General features: G+C 38.1%; 1 protein-coding gene across 1 annotated transcript; it reads right to left on the bottom strand.

The window, feature by feature from the left end:
* Window positions 1-1,287: 1,287 nt before the first annotated feature.
* LOC127648473 (uncharacterized) lies at window positions 1,288-15,511 on the bottom strand. The gene is made up of 7 exons (XM_052133171.1): window positions 14,867-15,511; window positions 9,064-9,160; window positions 7,904-7,966; window positions 6,796-6,989; window positions 5,090-6,176; window positions 2,953-3,098; window positions 1,288-2,796 (listed from the first exon to the last, which is right to left on the bottom strand). The coding sequence occupies exons 1-6, from the start codon at window positions 14,933-14,935 to the stop codon at window positions 2,968-2,970; spliced, it is 1,641 nt and encodes a 546-aa protein (XP_051989131.1). The 5' UTR covers window positions 14,936-15,511; the 3' UTR covers window positions 1,288-2,796; window positions 2,953-2,967.
* Between the last annotated feature and the right edge of the window lie 7,976 nt (window positions 15,512-23,487).

The raw sequence follows: 23,487 nt of genomic DNA, 5'->3' as shown, positions 1-23,487 counted from the left end.
TATTAGTCAAACAGACCAGACGAAACTGCAAATGTTTCTCTGAGTTTTTGTTCTGGTTTTAGGGAATAATCTCTGGAATTTTGCAGAATATATTTAGATATGAAAAATATGTTATATTTAGCTAATTTGGCACTAATTGGCTCTTTTTGGTTTTGCACATTACCTCAAGAATAAAGGGACATAAACATTTAAAATATTTGTCCAGAGTCAGCTACTGTATTTAAAGGATTCTCAGTGTTTTAATGGCCATTTATAATGAAGTTTATTCCAGGATTAAGTTTAATCCCCATCCAGAAATTCATGCATCAAAACGTCAAATTGTCTAAAGCACATCTGAATATCTTCAAGTCTGAGGTCATGACTTAAAGTACCAACTCTGAGTTCATCCACTTCACTGACTCTCACTGGCTCTCTACTTCCAGAGGAATGCAGCGAGCGCATAATTAACAACATTAATTCAGCACATAAATTCATGTTATCAAGGAAGCAAGTCAGATATGAAATGAAGGAGTGTGTCTATCTGTCCGGGTGGGCTGCAGCAAAGCAGGACACCCTCACAACCGTTCATATGCAGACTAGACAATAACAAACTGCATGATGGGTAATTTTTTGCATTGCATATTTGCTAGTCAAGCTCAATGTACTGTTATGAACATTAATCGGTTGTTTATCCCAGCAAGATGTCAGGGGTCCATAAAAATTCAGTCTTATTAGTCTTAAAACAGATCTTTAAGGATAGATACCACAGTTTGGTTCAAGAAAACTGAACTAGAGACTGTATATCTGTCAGTGCCCTTGACAAAAAAGCCTCTTGGCCGCTTTTCGCTCAGCTAACAGTGGAATTTTAATCAGGATCCTTTAGTGCAGGAACATATTTGTCACCTTCCCAAAAAAACTAAATAAACAACATGATTCCCCAGAGTAACAACGCAATACACTTTCCTACTGAAGACCTCTGACTGCCAGTGGAACTTCATTTGGTGATAGAGAATAAATATTATAGACACAGGAGTCCCAAATACTTCTGGGACATCCCATTTCAGCATTTTCAGGGGCCATGGAATTCTACCAGGCTGGGCTGAGTTTTGCGAAATAGCTTGTTTAGAATGTGTTTTAAGGATAATTGTGTAAAAATGCAAAAACAGTCATTAACTTACACGTGAGGATGTGTAAATAATAACAGAAATTTCGTTTTAGGGTGAACTATTCCTTTAAAATGTGCTGAACTCGAATCAGAATCCACTGTCAAATCAAGAGTAAAGAGAACATCACGTACACCTTGATGGTTAGTGTTTCTATTTTATTCCATGTATAAAAAAAGGGTGCAAAATATGCACCATCTGCAAAGTTTAGCAAAGATTCAACACAGACATTGAGCTGTACATGAACAAACTACAGAAATCCACATTTTGGTCTTTTGGCGAGTGTTTGACTATGATAAAACACTGGGTCTGCTATGAACAGAATAGAAGATTTACACAGAATAAATAATATTAATGATAAAACTCTAACTGCTTTTGTGTTATAATGTAGCACCTTTACACTCTTAGAGGTATTAACAATTAATCGATATAGAAACAGAGTCCCTTTCTTTATCCTGTGTGAATTTCCAGTGTTAAGAATCGCTTAAATAATAATATTAATTAAAATTATATTCAACAAACAATTTATAGCAAAGGTAGATGGTGGTTTTGGCTGGTAATGTATTAAAATACACTTTTTGTTGATCAATTGTTCAAGCTTTCTCTCTGTCTGTCTTTTTTAGGTAAAAGCACATCATTTGAATAAATATACATTAAAATATTTGTAGTTTTGTCACATTTGACACATATCATCTCTGATGATAATACCAGATCTGCTTAAAAAATTGGCTTCATTTACCAAATGCTTCTTGATGTCACCATCAAACGTAGGTGCTTATATTTCTATTCAAGCCTCAATGGAATTGATGGAATTGGTTCCAAAATAATTTGAAATTGTCAACCGCTTTCATCTGGAGTGTCTAAAAATTCAAGGTGAGGAGTAGCACAGGTTTAAACTTCTAAGGTGAAAGATAGTGGTTATGGGAGATATGGTGGTTATGGGTTTTGTCAGGCCATTCTCTTCCATATTTTACCCAAAGAGGAACATGCTCTGGTGTACTGCAGTTACACGGTGTTATATTTTTAATTCCAATGTTCTTCTACAATGTTCTCAACCTCAAGCATTCATTGCTTCCAATTTTCGGAACTTGCTGATTTACATGGTCCATAAGTCCCAGTTTTGGTCCCATTTTTCAGCTTGAGTGTCCATTCTAAAGGAGCCAACTTGAGCATTGAGAAAGAATCTTCACTCAGGGGTGGGGCCAGATGGGTGGCACAGGGTGTCAAATGCCACCCTAAAAATGAGCCTTGCCACTCCAACTCAGACCCCACTCACATCCTGGATGTGCGCGATGGCTTAACCTGTATGTGTTGTGCATGGTTCATAACAATCTTCCGCCCGTGTCTGGGAGGACACAGCGTCCCATCCCCTGATCAGATGGAATCCTCCGCAAGATGACACCGCAACCCCCCACTCCCACACACACACACTGGATGCCACCCCTTACTCAACTCTTGCCACCCCTGGGAAAAAATCCTGGCCATGCCCCAAGTCTTCGCTTGATGAAAATGTGAAGAACCTGCAGGTATGGTCCAATTTAGTGAGAACAGCAGACTTATTTTAAACAGCATACTTTCTCGTGACTTTCTTTCTTTCGTGGAACACAAAAGATGTTAGGCAGAAGGTTAGGGAGGCACATATCTGAAAATCATTCTGCAAACGAGAGAAAGAAACAGACAATTATAGTCATTGGAATTACATGAAACATGTGAAGTGGGGCTTTGGTACTGTTAAACAGTCATTTTTCAGAGGCAGACTTTTAATTGTACTGAAGTCCTTCAAGTTGTTCCTATTGTCTCAGGAGCTCACCTGTGTGTTTTTGTGCTACATGAGCAGCGCTCTCATGGCGGATTTGCTGATGCGGTTGCGCTGTTTTCTCCTCCTTTTCGGGGGACGAGGAGGTGGTTTGGGAGGTGTGCGAGGAGGGGAACGATGCAGAGGAGGAAATGTGGTTCCTGTTTACAACAAAGAGAGGTATTGAAAACTAGGACAATTTTATAAATATATTATATACTACTCACTACTTAATCTTCAAATAGATGAGCTGTAATGCCTCAGGTGGATATTGGCAATGTGTATGCATTTATGTGGTAATATCAGTGACACTTTGCATGGATTGTGATGAAATCAACCAAGATACTCGTAGGCAATTAGCTCACAAGAGAATCAAACCAAAAATCAAACCTTAGTACATAGGGGTGTAACGATCCATTGATCTGGATCAATGCATCAATCAGTTAACCAACAATGCAATGTCATCGATACAACCAAGGCCTGAGAGGTCCATGGGCTGGTATACTGTGGAGGCCCCCATGACACGGCATCTTTCGCATCATCATTAAACATTAAATGCATGCACGACTTAAACATTATAAAGTCCTCCATACTGTTGCACGAATTCTGTCACTTATGTGAATTTAAACCAATCAGCTTTGTACACGGACAGGGTAAACTGCACCTTATCTTTGTGTTTGGAGGCGTTTTGTAAACCAGACGCTGTTCTCTGTAGTCCTTCAAACAAACACGCTGCACCTGTGAGACGCAGATACCCTGAGTACTCGAGTGTCTATAGTCGCACAGCTGTCGTCCAGCACGCATTCGGCCAAACAAATGGTATTTCACATGAGGCTGACATTTACGTGGATTTATAATAGATATCTCAAAATAAATAAATAATTGATCAGGTTTAGAGGCCCCTGGGCAACGGCCAATACTCTCCAGTCATGGCTGACTTTTGTAGAGATGACAATTGTCACTGTAGTGTCCCTCATTCCACAAGCCAATGAGTATATATAGTATAATATATATATATATATATATATATATATATATATATATATATATATATATATATATATATATATAATTTTTTATTTTTTATTTTTTTGGCTGTCCCAATGTGGATACTGGATTTGCACTTTTAAGAACCGATAAATGTAACTGACTGTATAAAATAGGTACATAATATCGTAATATCGATCACAGACCCCTGAATCTAATCTAATGGAATTCATATCATGGCAGACTTTGAGGTATCTGCAAACATCGGATCACTGGCTAAGAGAATCGATGCAAGACTGTTTCGTGATGAAACTGGTGAGTTAAACGCAGCTGACAATGTGCTCTGCAAAATTTCCCACTGCAGCTTCTATGTGGTGGAAGAGACAAAAAGACCAGCACTGGACACTTTTTAGCATCCTAGTTCAATTATGCAGTGTATATTACAAAAAAATAAGCCCAGTTTTTACATTTATAAGAATATTCCGGGTTCAATACAAGTTAAGCTCAATCGAAAGCATTTGAGCCATAATGTTGATTATGACAAAAATACATTTCGACTTGACCCTCCTTTTCTTTAAAGAAAGCAAAAATGGAGGTTACAGTGAGGCACTTACAATGGAAGTCAATGGGGCCAATTTTTGGAGAGTTTAAAAGCTGAAATATAAAGCTTATAATTTTATAAAAGCACTATTTAGAAAATACATTTTCAGTTAAAACTCACGTATTATTTGAGCTGTACAGTTGTTTAATTCGTCATTTTAAGGTTAGTTGACATTACATGGTCATGGCAACAAAGTTGTAAAATTGTCTATAACTTTACATATAGATGTTAGTAAGTGATTTTATCACACTAAAATCATGTTGACATGCATATTGTTTATGTCACGTGGCTATACTTTTGAAACAGTGAGTATTTTAACTTTCAAAAATTGGCCCCCATTCACTTCCATTAAAAGTGGCTCACTGTGGGTTTTTTTTAAAGAAAAGGAGAGACGAGTTTAAATAAACTTTTGTGGTAATCAACGTTATGCCTTAAATGCTGTCAGTTGAGCTTAACTTGTATTGAACCTGGAATGTTCCTTTAACAGTTGTGTGTGGATGCATTCTGTTGGTTTTATGGTTTTATAGGTGTGTATACTGTATTGTACATGTGTATGTTATTTACCTATTTGTTGTGTGGTTGTGATTGTGTGCTCGTGTTGATGCTTGTGGTTGAGCTGCTGTAGTTTATCATCCTGTTGTGTACTTGTTTGCTGTACTTTGAGGTGATGTTTGAGTTTTTCTTCATCTATGAGTTTGTGCAGTAACAACAGTTCTTCCATCTCCTCCTCCTTAGCTTTTTTCTCCACTTGTGGGCTGGAACCTCTCCTCTTCTCCTCCTCTTTACCCCCTACGTCTGAAGTCTCATTACTTCTCACCCTCTTACTGTTCTCTTTGGAAGACAGAAACACATCTCCTTGACTTTGATTGGATCTTTCTGTGGCATTAGAAGTGAGGTGATCTGTCTGATTGGTCAGCTCTGTGGGCGGTACTTTATTTTCATGATTCTGATTGGTCCTTGCTGCAATGTTGGTTTCATGTCTTTGTAAATGCTCGATTTCTTCACTGTTGGTGTAGTTGATCTCTTGCGTGATGTTTGAGTGATGCTTAAACGTCTTATTGGTCAGTTCCATTAAACCAATCTTATATTCAGATGTCTGATTGGTTTTACTTTGGCTAGCATTAGTCTGTGATTCAAATGGCACATTTGATAGCTTTCTTTCTCTGACCTTTGTAATATTGAGCAGAGAAGAATTAAGCTTCTCAGTTTCTTCTCGCTCTGTATGATTCGGCAGCAGAGTCGCCTTTGTGTCATTCATGTTGCCATGATGTCTCCCTCCGTCCCCAGGGTAATGGAGATGACCTTTACTCCCTCCATACTGCGTCTCGTTAAAATGGAGCTTGTTCTCTCCAGAAGGTTGGAAGGCATCTGGTGCTCCCAAATCAGAGAGCCTATCCTTGGGCAGCCAGCTTTGGCTCAGTAGGTCCTCCAGACTGAGCCTCTGGTTGTGTTTGAGTTCATCTCTGCGGTGGAGCTCATCTTTAGTGCGAGGTTTCCCAGAGCGATCCCGTGCTTCCTGTTTGTTTGCAGATGACTTCCTACGCTGGGCAGAACGAGGGGCTGGCTGACAACGGCACTCAACATGGTCGAGGACGGAGACAATGGCTTTATCGTAGAGTGGCCTCTTGTTCACATACTGTATCTTCATCACCTGAGGTTGAAAAGGAAGAGACAGTGAAAATTGTATTTTTAAACTTCATGGAAAAAAATTATAATTCTGTCATCTTTTACTCACTCCAATGTTGATCAAAACCTGTATGAATTTAATTCTAACGTTGACAACATCCTAGAAGATGCTTGGCAGAATTTGTAGGGATTGACAGCTTTAGTCACCATACACTTTAATTAAATGGAAAAAGACACAATGAAAGTAAATGGTGACTGAGGCTAGCATTCTGCCTAACATCCCTTATTGTGTTCAATGCAAGAAATAAAGTCATACAAAGTCAAAACATCATGAGGGTGAGTAAATGATAACAGAATTTTTGTTTTTGGATGACCTATTCACTCATATAGCTATTTGCAGCAACATGAACGACAACGATCTTGGGCGTATCAAGCGACACAATGTTGAGAAAAATCTGAAAGTTGAGAAACGAAGTGAGTTTCAGGCATTCATAATCATCCATGATATGATGCATCGTGCATTGCTGAAATGTATGTGCAACACTTTCTTTATTTTTTTCAGTGTTCAATGTCCAACAATACAGCCAATCAGTGTAAATGGAGCATTGCACTGGCTACAGGTGTATGTGAGCATGTGTGTGTACCTGTAGGTATCGTGTGTGTGTAAGTACAGGAACACACTGCAGGCTCTTGGTATTACAGCACCCTGAACACCTCTGCACCTCCACACACGGAGGCCACAACAGGAAATTTGAATAACTACGGTCCAACATGGAGCGGGTGACCTCAATGACCTCCGTCCTGACCTTACAGATGGCTTGCTGAGCAGGCTGAGCATCTGAAGACAAACATAGAAACACACAAGCTACACAATTACAGGTTTGTTTATGGTTTTTTTATGTTGAGTTTGATATTTTAACTTTATGTTAACTGTTCAGCCTCCTCCTTGCCCACCTTTACCTGTTACAATGACATTTCACATATGCCCATGAAGAAACTTGCTGACACAATAATATGGAGTTGCAAGGTTGTTGCTTTATGGCTCAAGTCCCTCAATCAATGTATATCGATGAGATTTTTTAGCATCTGCCAGGCAAAAACTTGTAAGTCGGATTGATAAAAAATGTAATATCACATTTTGTGGCATCATTCATGTCCGTAGTTATGTCCCACAGTTAAATACTTAGTCTTTGGGGTTTAAAAAAATCTCTATTTTGATTTCTATCTGTGCCTCGATGAACAAATGTGTTGAAAGTGTCTATGTTTTCCTCAAATTGCTCATTCAGCATGTGTAGTAATGAACAGTCCTTGTTGGAGTTCGTCAAATTCTCTCTTCCACAATGATTATAGCATATGGGAATACAGATGATCTGACACAGTGGTTTCATGACACCTTAGACACATTAACCCCTCAAATGGGAGACTGGCAGATAGATTTGTTGATTTGGATCACTATTGTGATAAGCAGATAATTAATTGAAAGCTGAAGTCATCAGTTACATACACTTATGCACACAGAACCATCAGTCATCTTATGGCAGCTAATGTCTTCCAATCTGCTCTGCATTGAGCTTTGGTATGATAAATAATTACAGTAATTCATGTAGAATAAAACTATTGTTACAGTTACCACTTTAAGAGTTACTCATACTTTAAAAGTTGATTTTTGAAACTTTTATGAAAGAACAACATCTTGACAGATGAGCAACAATAACTAGAAATGAGAGACAAAACAATGTTAACCAGACTAACCGAGAAGACTCCGTGGCAGTCGATTGCTGGTGTCATTATCATGGTGACCGTCTGGCTCGACCTCTGGAGAGCAAAATAACATTAACTTTAGCATGTAAAGCACAACAATTATTTACAACCAGCAATTATCACTATGAATGTCATAAGATTCTTAACGACACATTGTCTAATTATGTATGCAATGCCATTTAAGAGGAAGAAAGACAGGAATAGAGCATATGATCACTTAAATGCATCAACAAATGTTCATAGCATCTTTATTTTATTTTCAATGGATAGAAGTAAGAGTAGAAGAGCGCTGGGACGTCATACCATGCCTAAAGCTTACTGCCTTACAAGGTTTTGATAAAGCTATTTATACTAGTGATATTTTAAGAGTGCACATTTAAAATGCTGATACAAAATCATTCTGCAAAATATGAACGATTTGATTTAGAGACATAACTAGACAAATGTATGAATGTGAACTTTATAATGTACGTCATTCTGGATAAAAGTGTCAGCTAAATGTAAATGAGGAAAACATAGTAAAGGTCAAATAGGCAATTTGAAAGAAGTGTTAAAAAAGCAAATCAGACATCATTTACTCACCCTTTTGTTGTTTCAAAGGTATAGGACTTTCTTTATCCAATGGAACACAAAAGGAGTTATTAGCAGAATGTCCAAGCTGCTATTTGCCACACAATTATAGTGACTGAAATAAGGCAAGATGTTCAATGAATAATGGCTTAAATTTCAGTCTGTTCCAAGCACAATGCAATCATATGGCTTCAGAAGACTCATAATATAGTGTACAAGTAGTATGGACTACATTTATTATGCTTTTTTGTCTCTTTTGAAGCGTGGTCCTCATATATTTTCATTGTAAGATTGAGAGCAGTTCTGACATTCTGCTTAACTTCTTCTTTGTTGTTCCAAGGAAGAAAGAAAGACATATGGGTTTGAAAAGACATGCGGGTGAGTATGTAATGGCAGAATTTTCATATTTAGTTGGACCGTTCCTTTATTATAGATTGGCTTTTTTTAACACCTCTTTCAAAGCTACTATTTGACCAAGAGATGAAAGATCCATAATGAGATATGGATGGAATTATGTTTGTGAGTTTGTTTGAGAACAGCATGAGAACAGTATGTAAGAGATTTCAAGAGAGCTGGTTTACCTATGGACTCAGAGAACAGCAGAAACTGCAGATCTTGCATAGAGGACACAGATCCACCCTTCACCAACTCAACCACTGCAGCCGGGAGAGGATCGGCCTTGGATAGAGACAGACAGTCAGTCAAAAAAAAAAAAAAACTAAAAAGAAAACTAAAGTGGAACCAGAAGGTTTTTAAAAGCCTTAAAGAGATATTCCGGATTTAGTACAAGTTAAGCTCAATCGACAGCATTTGTGGAATAATAGACCTTATTCACACTACCGCCATCTTTGATTTTTAATGGGAATGAGAATGAGGCTGTGAGGGATACACTTATCATCTCTTCAATGGCACAAAAGATATAAAGCTGTATAAAGCTCCTAGATCACATCTGATCCACAACTCATGTTGTCTGGTGTTCTTTGTGTACTGAACGTTCTTGGACAGGTATTTTATCAACGTTTTGTCCGCGGAACGATCCAAAAACACTTTAAACTGCAGTACAGCCCATTGAAGTGTGTCAAGTTTATCCCACACAGCCTCACAATCATTCCCATTAAAAATCAAAGATGGCGCTGGCGTGAATAAGGTCAATACTGATTACCACAAAAATACATTTTGACACGCCCCTTATTTTTCTTAAAAAAAAAAAAAAGCAAAAACAGGTGACAGTGAGGCACTTACAATGGAAGTAAATGAGGGCCAAGTTTTATGTTAAATACTCTCTTTTTCAAAATTATAGCCACAATATATAAACAATATGTGTGTAAACATGATTTTAGTGTGATAACATTTCTTACTAACCTTTTCTGTGTAAAGTTATAACCAATTTTACAACTTCGTTGCCATGGTGATGTAATGTCAACAAAACCTAAAACCCTAAAATGACTAAAAATTAAGTTTTAAACAACTTTACTGCTAAAATAAGTAAAAGAGTTTTATGATTTTTAGAATTAATGTGAGTTTTATAAAATTATAAGCTTCAAATTTCTGACTTTAAATCCTCAACAAATTGGCCTCATAAGTACCTCACTGTATCCTTGATTTTGGCTTTTTTAAAGAAAAGGAGGGATGAGTTGGAATAAATGTTTGTGATAATCAGTAGTGCGTAAGTAGTGCGACTCAGTTTCAGGTTAGTGTTCAGTGTACCTATGTGCAGAGATTTATTAATTGGAAGGCAGATTATTTCTTTTTTTTAGGACTGTCAGTTGATGAAAAAATGTATCACATTTATGGTACAAATGTAAACAGTATATATAGATGGATGGACAGGTAGACAGGCAGGCAAGCAGACAGACAGACAGACAGACAGACAGACAGACAGATAGATAGATAGATAGATAGATAGATAGATGACAGACAGGCATACAGACAGATAGATAACAGACAGACAGACAGACAGATAGATAGATGACAGACAGGCAGACAAACAGGCAGACAGACAGACAGACAGACAGACAGATAGATAGATAGATAGATAGATAGACAGACAGATAGATGACAGACAGACAGGCAGACAGACAGACAGACAGACAGACAGATAGATAGATGACAGGCAGACAGACAGACAGACAGAAAGACAGACAGACAGACAGACAGACAGACAGACAGACAGACAGACAGACAGACAGATAGATAGATAGATAGATAGATAGATAGATAGATAGATAGATAGATAGATAGATAGATAGATGACAGACAGACAGACAGACAGACAGACAGACAGACAGACAGATAGATGACAGACAGACAGACAGACAGACAGACAGACAGACAGACAGACAGATAGATAGATAGATAGATAGATAGATAGATAGATAGATAGATAGATAGATAGATAGATAGATAGATAGATAGATAGATAGTTTAGCAATCATTGTATAAACATATTTGACCACAGAAAGCCATGATTGACCGATCAGAATAGAATATTCCAGAGTGAAAATATAAAGGCTTGTGAATGTGTTGTGTGAGTGATTATGAGACACAGAGTGCTTTGGATGCTAGTTTGTCTCAGGGTGTCAATGCAGGTCTTGGGGACACAATAGCCCTGTTCATACAGCGTGTCCAGACAGGGGCCACTGACCCTTGTCTTCCCGACTTCATCTGGCAGCATTTATGCAGGACACAGGATAGAGGGCAGAAAGGAAGTGGGGGATGGAGATATGGAGCAAAAGAGGAGTTAAGAGGAGAGGTGAGAATGAGGAGGAGAAGTATAGAGATGGATGGATAAAGGAGGCTGCCGGAAGTATGGCATTTTTCAACAACCACCATGATAAGGAAAATGAGTCATATTTCGAGTGATTCTGAGAATTTGGCAAGGGCAGTGCAAACATAAGAATGCAAGCATACCAAAAATTAAGAAAACATCCATGATGAACCACACCTCAATCAATTTATAATTTAAAATGATATTTCACCCAAAAGAAAATTCTGTCTTCATTTACTCAGTTTATTCCAAAATTGTAAGGCTTTTTTTTTCTTCCAAGGAACACAAAAGGAGATGTTATGCAGTATAGCAGTCTCAGTCACCATTTCACTTTCATTGCATCGTTTGTCAATACAATGAAAGAGAATAGTGACCGAGGCTGTCCGTCTCCAAAGCATCTCTGTTTGTGTTCCTTGGAAGAAAGAAAGTCACTTGAGTTTCACATGAGAATAAGCATTTGTATTTTTGGGTGAACTATCCCTTTACCAGAAGTCTTCTGGGCTCACACATGCATAGTGAATCACTGAGTGTGTTTTATACTCCTGGGAGCTTTGACAAACTTTGGTGATCCTATTTTGTCTGAATGCATAAATCTAATGAATCATCAATTTTCTGTCTTGAATTTTATTTCATATTCTCAAGCACTCTGTCATCCAGTTGTGCATACTGTACACTAAAAGACTTTAGCCAATACAACAGCATGGTTTTAATTGAGATCTTACACAATGCATCCACCAAGAGACAGACATCGATAAGCAGGTGTACATTGTTGGATGAAATGCTGTCATGGCAATTTCCTGCATAAATGAGCTCAGCAAGGCACAGATGTGCATACGCTGTGTTCGCTGGCATGTTGATTTGCATTCAAGCAGGAAAAAATGAAAACACAACACACATGCTTGCAGAAATATGCATGCATATTGTACACACATACACATTCACACACCAAAACAATTAATAATCATTTATAAGGGAGGCACAGACACACAAACACACTAACTGTAATTGCTTTAGACAAAAAGCACCAGATGGCATCCACACAGACAAACTCTTTGATTTTACCCAGAGAAAACCGCTTTATTGGTCATCAGTTGCTCTTTCATATCCCAGGACACTCAATGGAGTCCTCAGATATGATTTATTGAAGTATCAACCAATAAAATTCCCCAGGAGCAATAAATATAGTCATAAATGAGGCCATTTTTGACAATAGTTTAAGCAACAACAGCAAAAAACTATAGAGCTATAAAACGAATATGTGTGACTAACATATAGCTCTCTTATAATTTAGTCTTGGAAGAATTTTGAGAATGAGAAATGTTTAAGTTCATGCTAATACCACTGCCTTTTGGAAAACATTGGTATCTTGGCAAATTTGAGCAAAGTTTAAGATATCAAGATCTCTTTTGATATTCTAGACTACAAGAGTCACTTGGGATTACTCACTTGGGATTACTAATCTGAGAAATAGGTCAAAACTACATTGACAGAATGTTCAAACGGGCAAAGGCCATGTCCATACTTATCCTTTTCGTTTTCAGTTTCCTAATGTCATTGCTTTCCAAAGTATGTGGTTATGGAGAGCATTTTTAAAATTCTGCATTTTTGGTGGAGGAAAATAGTGTTAGTGTGGATTAAAGGCTTAAACCAGAGACTATTTATAAGAGACGGGTCACCTCTATTAAAATGAATGGGGGAAATTGGAACATCCAGTGGTCAACAGATGTAGAAAAGAAAGTCCGTTCATTTCAAAGACGGCTGCGGAGTTGCTTAAACATAGCAAAATCAATGGTTTTTCAAACAAAAACATATTAGCGTGGATGTGGACCAAGACTAAATAATGAACGAACAATCGAGTCTGTCTGTCAGCGAAGGTTTTGCCAAGCCAACATCAAACTTCACCTATCTAGTTCAATCTGAAAATCAAAATGAGCTTCACTGACACATCATCAACTGTTGAAAATGGTCATACACACAGATGTTTGTGTTGGAGCCAGTCATGCTGGACTGCTCCAAATATCAACAGAGATTTAAATGCTTTCTTTTATTGTGGAGTAGTGGAGGAATGCACAGCCCATGTTGTGGAGTAATGATGCAGAATTACACATCTGCTGACAATGCACACGCATGAGCCCATATCATCTACTCACACATGCAAATATGCATTTGGGTTGGTTTATGTAGCTGCAAGAAATAATTACATGTATAGGTTTAATTTGTATCATCTGTAAATTAAAATGTATAATCAAGAGATTATCACTTACAGTGACCCAGTGGGCTGTTTCCACTCATATCACACAACATAAAGAGATTAAACATTAAAAAGTTTGCATCCTGAAACATCCTGAAAAGTGCATCTTAAAGTTCAGCGGGCTCATAATCACAGCTTTTAAAATGGATTTGATCCTACATTTCCCTTTCTGCAAAGAATTACATACCTTCAAATTTCAACACTTCCTCATTAATTCCACTTTTCATTGAATAAAATTGTTGAAAGGTGCATGTTTTAGAGATGCATGAGCTCTTTGTCTAGATCCATTTGTCTTATTAGCACATTCACAATGCATTCATCTAACGCAGCTCACTCTCTCTCTCTCTCTGGGTCTCTCTCTCTCTCTCTCGCTCTGATTTCATCATTTTAACATTTTTTAAATCCATAGCCACAAAGCAAAATTGTTCAATGGTTCCTGGAGACTTTAGGCACTTAAGCCGTTTAATAGTATTACCCAAGGAGACAGAAATAATCATATGCAGAAAAGTAATATGTTACGTGAAGATATTACAGTTAAGACTTCTGGTAGGTCATTCTAGCTACTCAGGAAGTTTCTTTGTGGGGTGTCAAAGGTCACACTGCATGACTACAGCACTAGCTATTGTGGCAGTTACATTGATGAAAGGAGCTTTGAAGTACTGGGAAGAAAATTCGCTCCTGTATCCTCATACACACACGTGCATACAGTATGTGCTCACACAAATGCAAGCAAACAGTTGACTTGTTTTAAAGGAACAGGACACCCTCAAATAAAAATTCTGTTATTTTGTACTTTTCCTTATAGATACTGTATATATATATATATATATATATATATATATATATATATATATACAGTATATATACATATATAAAATTCTGAAGACGACACACAATAAACACTATAGACAGTCAATACAACACTCTCTGCGTGCTATATTCCAAGTTATCTGAATCCATAATAGCTCGTTGTTCGTAACCTGCCAAAATTAAAGTTGTTTTTCACTGATAATCTTCCCATCCTAGTTCAAATCTCATTCGCGCTGTCGTTCAGATTACAAAATAGCTCCAGGTTTGACAAATTGCGTTGACCCTGATGCCAAACCCCATTGGTTCTTGCATATTTCACAGCTGAACAAAACCTGCTAGGTGAAATATGTGGAAATGTGGCCTTTTTGAAGCTTCACAGGTATGGTTGCGGTATGGAAAAGTGCTACAAGAAGATCGTTCCACGGAATACATAAAATAACAGCAAAAATAACAGGTTTGGAACAACATGAGGGTGAGTAAACAATGACAGAATTGTCGTTTTGGGGTGAACTAAACCTTTAATAAGTACTCTAAGAAATGCTAAAAAAGTTATTACCTCCGCTCTGCCAAACCGCAGACATGCCACCGCAAGCACCGCGAGAAGAAGCGGGATCCGCGAGCTCATCTTGCTGCCGTGCCGCTGCGGGACTCCGCGGGACAGCGCGCATTGAGAGAAATGCGCACGAGAAGCTCAGCACCTGCGCTGGGGACAGCTGCGGCTCGTGAGCAAATATCGGGTTAATTAAGCAGCAGTTTTGAGTCCCTCAGCGGCTATGCAGGCTTGACATTCTTCTCGGTGCGCAAACATTCAAATTGCCCTCCACGGCAGAATGAGTCTTTTTTCTGAGGAGCAAGCGGCCCATTTGAAGTACTTTGAAAGGTAGTTTGCGGGTTTTAAAAATCAAATTAGTCTGTTTGGTTTTAATCTAAAATAGGCCATTCTTCAAGAAAATCCTCCGTAACTCTTAACTCCACATCACCGTTGATTGAGTATAAAAACAGTTAAATAGTAGGTATATTATTTATATTGCCTTCACAATCTAATATGTTCCAAGTGTAAGTAAGACACGAGAATCCCTTCGTCCAGTTCTTCACATTGGCTGTAATGAAAACGACATTTATAATTATATATAACTCTGGTCTTGCAGTTTTCTTATCAATGTCCAGCACGTGCACGGGCCCGCGCGAGCTGTCTGTGCTGCGTTGATTATGGGACTGTGACTCAGAGGAGTTCCAGTGGTCTGTATGTTAACTCTTATCTTCCCCTCCCCTTAAAGGCAGGGCTGCACTAACTGAGACAGAAAGGGAGAGGACGGGAGTTTGGTGAGGAGCTCAGGAGTCTTAATTATATGTCAAACTATATTATATAGAATAACAATTTGAGTGCACAGTTTAATTGAAAATTATACATTTTTGTAAAAAATGTCCTTTGGTTCTTTCCCTATTCGTTTGCATGAGAGCATGCTCTGGAGTTGGCATGTTTGTGCAAAACCTGACAATCCATACCAGCATGATTTGAGAATGGTCCAAAGACCACATTGTGTATGTACATCAATGGAGAGGAAATCTGACCTTTTGTTCAAAGTAGTTAACAAGGTCAGTGTCACAGATCTGCTTATTTGATAAGGGACCTAGAAACAGTGTAGAATCTCAAAAGTTTCTTCTTCATTTTACCTCATCACTTTTCTTTGTTTAAAAAAAAAATGCCAGATTTTCAGTGTGGCGTCTTTCGTATCCCACTATGTTGTCATTGGCCTACATGTTCATATTTGGATGTACATGAACTACTGGTATTTTAAGCATTATATAATGTTTGTTAATTAAGTATTCATAAAATTTATTTTAAAATGTAGGCCTAATAAATGTTAGTTTTAGTAGAAGCTAAAATACACAAGAAAATGTATATTTGTATTGTGATACTTTGATTACTGATTGAGAAACAGATACATTTTTAAGTCCTTTTTATTATAAAGTCTCCACCCTCCCCAGTAGGTGGTGATATGCACGAATAATGCGAATAGCCAAAAACAACAGAAGAAGAATGTGAAAGTGAAAGTGGAGATTGATAGTTAAAAAGGACTTAAATATTAATCTGTTTCTCACTCACACATGTCATATTTTCTGAAGATATGGATATAACTTCTGAAGTCGTATGGATTTCTTTTATGCTGCCTTTTTGTGCATTTCAAATAAGTTGAAATGTTTAATTTGCAGGTTAAAAATGGGAATGTGGCTGACCTATTATCTTTGGCCAGCATTTACAGCATTTTTCAACAGTATTACCCTCAAAAGGTGTATCTAAATGCCAAAGTCCTTCAGCTGTATTTTAAATCTTACAGTATGACCTTTTGGATTTGCACAATGGAAGTTATGAAACCAAGGGGTCAGTAACCTAAAATGAAGAAATGTCTTTGGCACATGGCATGAAGACATTTGACAAGCAATTCTAAATCTATAAAAGTCACATTCACAGTTTGCTGTAATTTCTCGTGCATGGTGTCCAAGGCGTGGAGGACTGAAATACACATTAAAGATATGATTTTTAAACTTGAACACACAATAGATGCAACAGGAATAATTGTGGTCTTTTTTAGATCATTGAGAAAACTGATGACAAATGTTATTGTATTTTTTTTACCAATTTTAAATCAAAGATTGAGGGTGAATTTTCCCCTCATGGTGTAGGAACTGAAGAAATCCAACAACCCAAGAAATACTCAAGACATAATCAAATAGATCTTATGTAAAAAAATTCTAACTAGCTGGACTATTCAATGAAGAATGTATTTAAAACTGCAATGGAGAAACTGTCCATAAACTGCCAACATGATCACACAGGATATCGATATGTTGCTTCCGAATGTTCAGGTAACCTGTTATTGATCTTAGTCTGTCAAATTAATGACTAGTACTTTATCCCCCTACAGACAGTTTTGCATCAATTTGCACTACTGATAGCGTGTTGCGTGAGCAGCCCTTCGAGACATGGGTTGTAGTCCCGTGGAAACTAGGAAATAATAGCTTTCACATAAACTATGGTATGCATGATTCGAAGGATGCATTTTCACAATAAAAGTACACATTTATTGCACTGATGGCTATGTTTAGGATTGAAGTTAGGGTTGGGAGAAGAGTTAGTAAAATACAACTTGATTTTGTACCACTTTGTGGACATTTCACCTGGAAACTGGAACTCATACCCATACAGCCTGTTCAATAACATTTCCAGTTTCAGCCACTGGGGGCAGTGATATGCATTCCTGTAAGCACAGACCAATTTCAGGATCAGAACTTTCGACCTACTGTTGCCGAATTCACAGTGAGATCAGTCTGAAACTGCAGTACATTCATAAACCAAAATAGCATTTTCATCAACTGCACCACTGTTACTTACGGATTGCATACATTTGCACCTCAGGCACATCAATAAACCACCATATACTGTAGCTTTTACATGCTTATGAAGAGCCCAGTCCACTAGAAAAATGTGTGGGCAGCTGCCAATGGCCACAAACAAAAGAGCACTGTGATTAGATAGCATGATGTGCACTGTCTGCCACAGCCACAGACACGCATATGTGTGTGCAGATACGATCTGTCTTATTAGGAAAAGGACAAGTCAAGAGGTCAAGTGTGATCAAGGCTAGCAGGACAACTATCTAATCCAATTTCTCATTTAGCTCTGTTGCTCTGTCACTCTCTCTTTTTGTCTTGCTCTATTCTGTTCTTTTTATTTTCACTGAGTTGTGTAATGTTCATCTTTATATTCTCTATTCATCTCATGCTGTAACTCCCACATTCCCTCTTTCTGCTTCCATTTCTTTGTCTCCCACTTCCTCTCTCCTTCTTCTTCCCCACCTCCTCCCTGCCCCCTCTTTCATCCTTCCATCCTTTTGATATTGCTCTATTCCTCAGTTTCTTTCATCTGCAATATGAGCTCATTTGTTCATGTCTGTTCATGATTACGTACATCTCTTTCTGTCTTTCTGTATATGATGAGCTTTAAGGTAGCATTTCTATATCAGAAGTTGCAGTAGCTTTGGGAACTTCATCAAACTATATCAATGCTGAAAATCTGGCAAATAGCAATTGTTACCTCAAGGATCAATTTCTACTTGATCGAACCCATAAAATTACTTTCATATGAGTAACTTAATTTGTCAGGTTGATTTGTTCAGATTACATGAACATGAGGAGCATTTTCAGCTCATCTGACAAACATTTTTGTAGCACTTTCTATGAAGCCCCTATTTATAATGCATTGTAAAGACATTGTAATGCATGGAAATGCACCATATAATATGTTATAATTTCTCATAATCAATTATTACCACAATTATAATACTTTATTATACTTACCTATGCATTATAACATGACCAACATCAAATTGTTCTGCAGAAATTATAATATATTATACATAGCTGTGTTATATGTATATTAGGTATGTTTTAAGAAAAGCGACAAAAGCAATGTCTTCTTAAAATATTTTTAAGGGATAAAAAGTATTAAAAGTCATGCTTGTAAAATAAGTTTTATATATTTCATATATATTTTAAAGTTTATTATATATTTTGAGTAGTTTCTTTGTACTTAAATTACACCATGTTGCGCAGAATTACATGGGAAATTTGTTCGTGCCTCAAAATGTATTGTATACAGTGAATTTTTATATAACTTCCATATATATTCCATTATATATATATCTATATATATATTAAGCAATATCAGATGAGCAAGAGTGCGATATTGCCATACATCAGTACTGCTGTGATTCGGCTGCAGGCCGAGTGCCATAGGTAATCACAGCAGTGCTGATTTAATGCTATATAGCACGATTGTGAGTGTGATATTTCTTATATACATTTGATACAACAGTTCAATGAACAAGTAAATAAAACAAAATGAGGAAAAACTGAGTACGGTCATAAAAACTAATTTGTGCATGGAACTACTTTCTTACGTGACGGATCAGAATCTGCCGTTGCTGGTTCAAAACAAATGATGCATCCAAGCCTCCGATATTAATAAAAAATGTCACTTCAGAAATAGTATCACGGCTTGTGCTGTTTCTAACAAGTTGTTGGATAAACAAGGATGGATGTGTGTGTGTGTGTGTGTGTGTGTGTGTGTGTGAGCGAGAGAGAGAGAGAGAGAGAGAGAGAGATGGCATGTGTGTTATCACCTGTTGCCACTCCCAAGCAGAGATGCTGTCAGCTTTCTGAAGATCAGCTTTCTCAGTGGAAAAATAGCCATCCAAGTGGGGGTATTTCTCCCTATTTGACAGTAGCCAGTGTGCAAGAGTCTTTCACTATAGAAACTGCAATGTTCTTCACCATTTTGAACAATACTTTTTCTCCAACGTGGAAACTCCTGTAAGAGGTGCCTTGAGTTGTGTAATTAATCTCTCTGTTGTGTCTCTCAGCTGTGATGAGCCTTAATGCTGAAGTTGTTCATATAAAGCCATTTAAAGCTATTTTCTAGCTGTAGCCATGTAGTAGTAAGTCAAGGCATGTCAAGTAAAGTCAAGTCATTTTTATTTGTATAGCGCCTTTCACAACACACATCGTTTCAAAGCAGCTTTACAGAAGGTCAGGCATTAACAGAAGACAAAACTGTAATGTCTATAATGTCTATGAGTCATCATTGTGTAATTAGTTATAATCCGATTGTGAATTGTGTTTAAAAATAAATAATTAAATAATAACATGCCCTCCTCCTCGTCACATACCCCCAATGCCGATTCAGGCCAGGGTACCAAACGGCCTAACTTACACCCCCATCCCATCCCGGAGGGGATATGCTGCCCTTTCAGCTGTCCTTCCATCGGCTGGTGCCAGAGAGAGAGGAGAGAGAGAGAAAAGAAAAAGACTCCGGTTCCCGACCACGCCACCCACCCGGTCCTCAGCCAGCTGGACCACCTCCGTCAGTGACGTCGGGTGATGGCACTGGACTTGGTCAGCCGTCCCTTGGCTGTCACCTCCTGGCAGTCGGCAGCGGGCTCCTCCACCTCCTGTCGGTCAGCAGTGGCTCCTCTGCCTCTAGGCAGATGATATCTGTAGCATTTAAAACAACTGCATGACTTTACAACTACATTTTCATCACAAAATTACATGTTTGAGAGAACAAAATAAAGTAAATTTTGATCAAATGCTTGGTTATTTTGCATTGTAATCAGTGTCATTTGATTTCAGTCTTGCTGTGATGTCACAACCATTTTAGTTCCTGGACAGGAAGCTGTACACGAGTAACAGCAGGGCTAAATGGACCGGATAAAGACCGGAGAGGAACACTATTGTTTTACACTACATAGAGCCAATACAGTACAAACCCAGCTGTTGGGATTCATGGGTGTATTCACTCAGTGAATGCATGTGAGAGTGTGTCAGATCAATTATAAACATAGTTCATCGCTCTATCCAGTCAAGTGACCACGGCCCAAATATGTGCTCTTGGTGTCATAGAGCAAGCAGAGAAAGACAAAGAGATATTGAGAAATAGGAAAATAATTCAATATATCATAATGGTTTTTGCATGATTTAATGAGTAAGGACAAATGTCACTTCTCTACATTGGACTTTTTTGCTGTAAAGCACACTGAATGGGCCGATTGTCACAATCTCTGCTATGACAGACTGATCTCACAGTAAAATTATTTTCTTTAGCTAAAATCAGTCAATGTTCACTGAAATGTGAAACACTGCCCCCTATGGCCAAAGAGATAAGTGTTGTTGAGCAAATGGGCACATGTGAGCCCCCTGTTCCAGGTGCAATGTCCATGGAAGGGCGTCAAAAGCAAGTTGTTTTCAGCTGTACAGGATGTTATTCAGTGAAGACGAATGCTAATTTTATAAACTCTAGCCCCAACCTAAACCCCAAACTTAAACCTAACCATCAGTAGAGGAAAAATGTAAGGTTAGAGGGAAAAATGCAACCTCCAAATTGCAGTCGTCACTGATTATGCAAGAGTGATTACTTCCTGGTTTCAACAAAGATCTGAACCGGGGTCTCCCACACAGTTGATGCAATGCGCTTCTGCTCACGCCACAGGGGAAGCTGAACATGGAGCAGATGCAAAAATGTCTGGTAGGAGCAGGGCCGGACAACACTTTAGGCGACATAGGCGAGTGCCTAGGGCAGCTTCGCTTCAGGGGCATCAATCTACAAAGACCATTTTAGTATGTGTCTAATCTGTGTCAAACAAAATGTGCCCTGTGCGTTCCAATAACGCCTTGCCTATGGTGCCAAATGGGGTAGGACCTGCACTGGGTAGGAGATACCGTTTGTTGGCAAGTTGGCATAATGAGGCCGATCCTAGGATACCGTAACACTCAGAAACATAATGCTGACTACTCATGTTGGCTATGATTAAGAGGCTCCAACTGGAACATTTTGATCATGTTGATGTTATTGTTGTCCTCTTCGGTGACTATATTCTGATGACGAATGTGCATCTCCTCTCAACCCAGGGCAAAAGGGATTTTTCCATAGCCTAAACAGCAGACTTCCTCACTACACACAGTGCATCTATGCCATTCATTAGGCATTAATGTGTTAGTCTTTCCACATCAAAAGAGAGGTCGTCTCCATGAAAAATAAACTCTCATTGCAACCTGATCAGAGTAACAACACGTCCCTTTTTAGAGGTGCTTGGCGCCACAGTTACTATCGCTCTGAACGTCATTTAGGGATTTAAAAAAAATACCAAATCCTTTACTTGTTCTGTACAAAATGTAGACATCTAGTTGTCCTGCACCATTTGTGCTACAGATATATGACCGGCTTATTAAGGAGATGCTATGACTTTTATAAGCAGTCGAACAATGTTTATGAACAACGGATAAAAATTAAAATTCCAAAGAGGTAACTTTGGAAAGTAATAAGAGTGATCTTATTTCTGGATCAGAAGGGGATGGGCAATTTTAACTTGGGCCTGCAAGAGGCCATTCAGGAATACTCTAGCAACTGCCTAGCCATGCCGTAGCAACCATCCAGAGCACCCTAGCAACTGCAGTTGACCCAGCCATATCTCTGCAACAGAACATCGTAGAGACTTGGGGATGGGCCCTTTTGACTTGGGGAAGTGTATTAAGAGCCTTGGTGGGACGTTTTGGCAGTGAGTTTTGCTTGATTTGTGAATTTTTGTTAATTAACTATGCAACCATAATGTTAAAAGACAAATGTAAATGCTAAAATAGTTCTACAGTAAATGTTAAACTTTCATATAAATGTAATATTTCAATGTTAAACAAAATATTGAGTATGTTGAGTGTGTCTGAAAATATTGTTCACAAGAATCCTCTTTAATTGTTTCTTAGTGCAAAGTTCATGGGACTCAAATGCTGACTGGAAAATTCTTCCTATTTCACTTCATTCCTCCGTTATACTCTCTCTTTCTTTCTCTCCTTCTCATAATCTTTTCCTGCATGGCGGATCCTCCTCCAAACACAAACTGATGGGAAAGAAATATAAACAAACCAAACATGGCTTTAATTCTGGACAATGAACTTTAAAAGCACCACCACAAAGAAATAATAGTCCATGAAATCTAGAGTTTGCATTTTTAAATCTGAATTATACACAGATATTTTGTATGCGGCTGGATGCTTTTTTAAAGATGTTTTTAGGTCCAGTTGGGAGCAGCGTTTGAAAAGTGACTCACTCGTGCCATTGAAAGCTAGAGCCAAAAAACCTTTGACCCATTCCAAGTCTCTTAAAAGATCTCAAGTATTTTAGACAGCACAGTTAACATTCAGCCACAGATAAAGCTTCCTCTGTCTCGAAGAGCAAGCTCACCAAGATATGCTGTATGAAACATTATAAACTGCACCACAAGTGTGCAATTGCATTTTGAGTGTGTGCGGCAATAACTGTGACTCTACAGTTTATTTATTTATTATTTACTGAAATTTATGTAGAGCATCTGGCCGTTTCATTGCATGTGTGCTTATATGTGGTTGTCAGAACACAGGCCAAAATAGTTAGAGAGTATGTTTGAGTGCGGACCATAAACTACACAAATTTGTGCAAAGTCTGATTTTAGGAAGAAACTCTGTGAATCATAAAGCTGTCACATGTACAGTTATGATTGATAGCAGCAGGTTTTTGATGTAGCTGGTGAGAGTGCAGGTGTCTCAATGGAAAGTCTGTGTGATTGGGATCTTCTGTCTGATTTCAGG

Source organism: Xyrauchen texanus, chromosome 8, assembly GCF_025860055.1.
Source record: "Xyrauchen texanus isolate HMW12.3.18 chromosome 8, RBS_HiC_50CHRs, whole genome shotgun sequence".
NCBI lineage: Eukaryota > Metazoa > Chordata > Actinopteri > Cypriniformes > Catostomidae > Xyrauchen > Xyrauchen texanus.
Note: the sequence above shows the minus strand (reverse complement) of the source record. Positions and strands in the feature narration are given on the sequence as shown.

Bases quoted from the DNA above. Each gene is read 5' to 3' on its own strand.
- LOC127648473 (XM_052133171.1), bottom strand. From the start codon at position 14,935: ATGAGCTCGCGGATCCCGCTTCTTCTCGCGGTGCTTGCGGTGGCATGT. The intron at 9,161-14,866 runs GTAATAACTTTT...TCTCTATCCAAG, and splicing joins TGCGGTTTGGCAGAGCGGAG to GCCGATCCTCTCCCGGCTGC. The intron at 3,099-5,089 runs GTAAATAACATA...TGTTGTAAACAG, and splicing joins CACAACCACACAACAAATAG to GAACCACATTTCCTCCTCTG.